Source organism: Gavialis gangeticus, unplaced genomic scaffold, assembly GCF_001723915.1.
Source record: "Gavialis gangeticus isolate Ggan-Ray unplaced genomic scaffold, GavGan_comp1, whole genome shotgun sequence".
Classification (NCBI taxonomy): Eukaryota; Metazoa; Chordata; order Crocodylia; family Gavialidae; genus Gavialis; species Gavialis gangeticus.
This window is the reverse complement of record NW_017729015.1, coordinates 5366303-5371883: the sequence shown is the minus strand read 5'-3', so window position 1 is coordinate 5371883 and position 5581 is coordinate 5366303. Positions and strand designations below refer to the sequence as shown.

The following is a 5581-nucleotide window of genomic DNA, read 5'->3' as shown; positions in this document are numbered from 1 at the left end:
AAGTAAAACAGACTTATTAAAATGACAATCTCACTCTGCCTACTTAAGAAACCTAAAATGTATATTTCCAACACACGTACCAGGTACAGAACATGCTGTCACCACTGTTTTCTTCCTAGGTTGTTTTTGACACCCCATTACACACTGTTCTTATTTACACTGTAAGCTCCTTGAGGCAGGGATGGTTTTGACTGTAAACTAGAATAGCAGTCAACAGGGTAGGGCCTCAATCTAGACTGGGGCAACTGTAATGTGATGTAGTAACTAAAAATGCTCTACAGCAGTCTCCCTGCAGGCTCCCATTACTGTACCTGCACAAGCTGCTCAGTATGTTGATGGAGCTCCTCCAAGATGGGAAGAGTCTGCTCAGGAAGACAGTGCTCCAGGATCCTCTGAATCACACGACAGCCATATGGATGTGTAGACAATGCAAACACCTGCATTTAAGAGACACGAGCAACCAAACACAAAACATTTATGAGTTGCCTCCAAAACTGAAGAGGCAGTTTCTCGTGCGCACAAAAAAAAGGTCAAAGCACCAAATCAAGTCACGAACTTCTCTAATCACAGTGCATAAAAAGGCAATGTAACATAAGAGATGGTGCACAGGACCTGTGGCTCAATTCCAGCTCTGCCACTAGCCTGCTGGGTGACCATGGGCATCTTACTTTTCTTCTGCATCTCAGTTTCTCCAACTGTAAAACAGGGGTGATGATACTTCCTTTGTAAAGTGCTTTGAGATCCACTGGTGAAAAGTATTAAGAGACACTTAATTAGAGGCTGCTTACACTTATTTCCACTGTAGGAATACTGCATGTTTGTGGCTATATACCTGGTTTAAAGCTATGAGAGAGAGGGAGAAAAAAAGTTCACTGCCAGCTAAGTGTATTTGTGTCCTCAACCTATTGAGTGCCTTGCTTGCTGAAGACACTAGCACATTTACCAGTAACTGAATTTCCTCAAATTGTTTGTAGTGAGTATAGCCTTGGAAGAACCTTTTCCCCCACTTCCAAACAGGATGTGAATGGGTTGAGAAGACTTGTTAATTGCAATGCTGTTGTTCAACTCCTTTGTTTAAAGCAAAATATCCTTTTCAGTTACTTAAAAAACATAAAGCAGCAATAATATACACTGGAGCCTGCTCACCCTGTAAAAACCACAATAGCACTCCTTTGAGTTAAACAAGCACAAAAAAGAATTGGTACAAATAAATTCTGAGAAGCAGGTCTTGAGGCATCATATTTACTCTTTCAATATGAAAGTCCTGAAGGCCCTGCTCAGTTTACAAGTCAAAGATGATTCTTCTAACTGCCATAGCCTGGGATCAAAGTTTTCAGCTATACTCTCCCTTTCAGACAGTCCTTCACTAATGCTCCACTGAGAGGCTCTTCATTTCAAACTTTGCCAACAAGTTTATACAGGAATGTGTCAGACGAAATTCCTACTTCTTCCCTCGCGACTGAACAGCTCTGCAGTTCTAGCAGCAGTAGAAAAATTCTAGGCGCATTAGGAAAATAAGATGCAACTTGAAGACATACTTGGAGCAGTGTCAATGAATAAAAAAGTGCTATTTTTACTATCACTTTTCTGACCATTAAATTGAATTTAAAGTGCAATCAATATTATGACTGAAAAACTCTTAGCATTAAAGAAAGCTCACTTTCAAACCAAATTGTATCATTCAACTTCAGTTCAATGCCAATTATGTTGGCAGAATTGGAAATTCTTAAAATAGGGTTTGTATAATGGAAAGAACAAGATAAGTGAGCTGCAATAACAGGAATAAAGTCTGCTCTACAGTTAAATGGCTATTCATTGGAGTGCCATTTATGGAAGTGTGCCAGGGAGGAGTTTTGAGAATGGAATGAAGCAGACATAGCTCTTCATCTCTGCATGCAAATCAAACATTTCTGGCCCACAAATGGACCCCTGGGTAAGGTAATACTGTAAATCTTCTTTAAAAATATGTCACAAAGAAGAGTTACTATCCCAGCTACAAAATCTATTCACCACTTTACTTGATGAAAAAGTGATATTTTATGCATTCATCAAAATACAGGTGGTATCCCACGCAGATAAGTTCTTGCAAGGCTGATCTAATGGGCTAGACCTACATAGAAAGGACCTCTCATATGCGATTGAAAAGGTGCTTACTCATATTTTATTATGCAATTCTTCTGACTGGTGTACATAGGAAGCAGAACATTATTAAATTCTAAAATGCAGAGGTCAGAGTGAGTTATGGCTGCTGAGCTTATGCTCAAAGTGATTTAAAACACACAAATGGTAAGGCTCACTATTTGGTTCTTAAGAACTTACCTGTCCCTTAAAAGCATCAATGATGAATTGCAGAGACTGGGGCTGCACACACTCAATGCACTTCTGCACCACATGATTACCATTCTGGTCTTTCACACACTTCAGTACATGGCCATCTAGCTCCCGTACCATCTCATTCTATTGGGAAGAGAGAAAGACGAACAGAAAGCACCACCAGAATTCATGGCTGACAAATATTTACACAGTCTTTCTGAGCACACAAAAGGATGAAGTACTGCTGCTAAAACCAGGTGAAAAGACTTCTATAAAGAACAGGTTTGTCTTATGGTTACCCCAAAGAAAATTTTCTAACATAGGATGCAGCTGACATCACGCTGTTAAGTAAAGCTTACTGAGCTAAACTGATCACTAATAACCTATTTACAATTACGAAGTGGGTGTGGAGCAGCTGTCCAGTTAAGGAGCAAACAACCACGGGGAAAAAAATCTTCTCTCTCACATTCTTATGAGCTATTTTAAAACCCTTATACAATTCCTAGAACAACGGTATAGGGCTAAACAGTCTACAGGAACCAAGTTCATACATCACTGAAATGGAGTCAGCACTGGAATAGAAGATGGCAATGACTTATCAGGAGGCAAGATAAATGCAATCCTATCACTGGAATTTAATGCACATATTATGGCTAACAGCTTTATTCCTGTAAAATGTGGCACAGAGCCAAAGATGTTCAAAACTTCACAATCATATCTAATGCAAAAGTTGATATTTTCAGGATCAAAAACTCCCTATTATTATTCTGGAGGGCTATTTCAACAAATACTTTGAGTGACAGCAATAGTCTGGGCCACCACACCCCCTTTCCTGGAAACACAACTACCTAGGCAAAGGCAACAGCTTTGTCTTAACCTGAAGGGATACTTCCTTTATTAAAAGCTCAAGTGACTAATGACCTAAATTGAGGTTCTTCACTTGCGATTCCTTGGGAAACCTGTTTCACATACCACATTTCTTATTTAAATGCATCATTAATTAAATCCTAGAGGAGAGAAGAGGTAACTTTACTAACAATCTTCTAGTAGAATTTAGGATGTCCCATATGTATCCACTAGTTGGGCTGACTGACTAAAAATTTGAAAGGAACAAGGAATCCTTCATATGTCAAGTGAAGCTAGAAAGCAACTCTGACTTACTAATGCAAAAAATCCTACTGAATGCTGAAGGCGAAAACTTGTGACCTGGATGGAAAACATTTTCAAATTCCTTGAAACAAGAGATTCCCTACTGCCCTCCACACCCTCAACTACCAACACTACAATATGATTGGAGGAAACACTGGAGATTGATTCTCTGTGAAAGCTTTTAAATGTGAGATGGCACAATATGATGCTTCCTATCCACGGTGGATTTACTAAATAACTGTATCATGTGTGTGTCATGCACAAGAAACAAACAGCTATGCCACAAACCGGCCCAAAAGGAAGACCACTGACAGACAAAAACACGGGTCAAAAAGTGTACAAAATGACTCAATCACCAAGAAACACTCAACATCAAGAAGAAAGTTAAAATTGAAACTTACAATTACCTGCTGGTCTGGGGGGATAAACTCAAGAGCCTTCTGGATAACCCTACAGCCATACATCTGCAAAGCCAGGGAAAGAACATGCCCACGGATGCGTTCTGCCAAAGCTAACTTCTGTTCCAAGCTGCCAAACTAGAAAGAAGGGTAGAAATAATAACTATCACATGCACAAAACCCTCATATTTTTATTTATTAGATTTGTATCCCACCCTTTCCAAAAAGTTCAGAGTGAAGATACGCTGTGCTCGGGAACAGAGGGAAACACACTGAAATAAATGCATATCTAGCCTAATATTCCAATGCCAGTGTCAGTGTGCTGAGCCTCTTTAAAAATCTTCACGTTCTCTGGGGATGCATCAAGAGCATGAAAATATGTTGGTTTGCCAGCCAACTCTTAACATTTCTCAAAGAAGAAAGAAGTAATCAGTCATATCAGTCTGAATTCAAGCAGAAGACAGGGTAGATTTGCACCTCACAGAGCATGGGTGTCAAAGATATGGCCCATGGAGCCCCATGTCTTGGACTGATATCACATACCACGCATGGCATGCCATGGCCCTGGCCACATGCCATATGCAGCATGTAGGGCTGGTCCCAGTGCCAGACTCAATGCCACAGGCACTGCACATAGCACAGTGAACAGGACTGGTCCAAAGCGTGCACTACGCGAGTTGCAGGTGCATGGGCTCTGGTGCATAGGGCTACTCCATGGTCCCAATCCAGCCCTGTGGACATACCCCATGCTCCTTACCCAGCCTGCAGGGCCAGATGAGTTTAACCCTGTTACAAACTAAATCAGAGGTGCATAATTTTCCAGAAGCAGCAGACTTACTTCATCAGATGCTGTGAAGGGACTTTGTCTGATGAAATAGGTGCACTACTTACAGAAGTTTATGCTATGCACTTCTGATTTAATCAATCTATAATGTGCAAATCTACTCTATTTTTAAAAGAAGTGGGGAAGGTGCCAAATATACCACACTATGTTAATCAGCCGGTGCATATGTCAGAATGACACTAAAGTAGTCACTGGAAAGACCATGCAGTCCATGCTCTGACTGCAACTATGAATGATGGAGGAGTGGACTGTTTCCAGGAAGAAGAACTGGGATGATTTACCTACCTCTGATTCCTGAAGAGCCACTAAATCAGCAGTAGCAGAATTAAATAAAAACATGACTTGCAGATAAACTGAGTGATGTGTTGCCAATATAACAGCTTGCTATAACTCTTCCCCTGAGCTGGTGATAACACCCGGGTCTCAAGAATGTGCGCGCTCAAAAAGAAAGGTGGTGAAGAAATGGGCAATTGCCAAAAAACAGTATTTTCAAAGCACCCACAGGCAATTCAGTGCACAAACTCTGATTAAATTAAAGGAGAGCTGGGCACATCATTCTTAGGTCCTTATGAAAAAAAAGGACTCCTTCCTATCTAGAACCCAAAAGTATACAATCTCATATTTTTGTTAAGATGCAGTTCTCTAGAGAGGTCTATACTCTACAAAATATGCTGAGTGTATCAACAATTCACAATAGCAACATGTGCCCTTGGAAACAGAGGAAAGTGAAAGCCTGGTAGAAGCTTCTAGGTACTGTCTCATGGGAGAATTTTTTCTTAATTTGACATTTGGTGTTTCCCAAAGGCAAAAATTTGCTCTTTAGAAGAGTTTTAAAAAGCATCAGGTCTGAGTCACACCAGCAGAGGTGATTTAGCAG

General features: G+C 40.4%; 1 protein-coding gene across 6 annotated transcripts in view; it reads right to left on the bottom strand.

The window, feature by feature from the left end:
- The window catches only part of PUM1 (pumilio RNA binding family member 1), a 181554-nt gene that overhangs the window by 11462 nt on the left and 164511 nt on the right, over nucleotides 1-5581 (bottom strand). For 4 of the 6 annotated variants that reach the window (XM_019512135.1, XM_019512138.1, XM_019512139.1 and 1 more), the window contains exons 17-19: nucleotides 3864-3998; nucleotides 2320-2457; nucleotides 312-437 (exon numbers count right to left, since the gene is read on the bottom strand). In XM_019512135.1, coding sequence (XP_019367680.1) covers nucleotides 312-437; nucleotides 2320-2457; nucleotides 3864-3998 — 399 coding nt within the window. The remainder of the gene's footprint in view (nucleotides 1-311; nucleotides 438-2319; nucleotides 2458-3863; nucleotides 3999-5581) is intronic. The other 2 variants (XM_019512137.1, XM_019512140.1) reach the window with 1 other exon arrangement.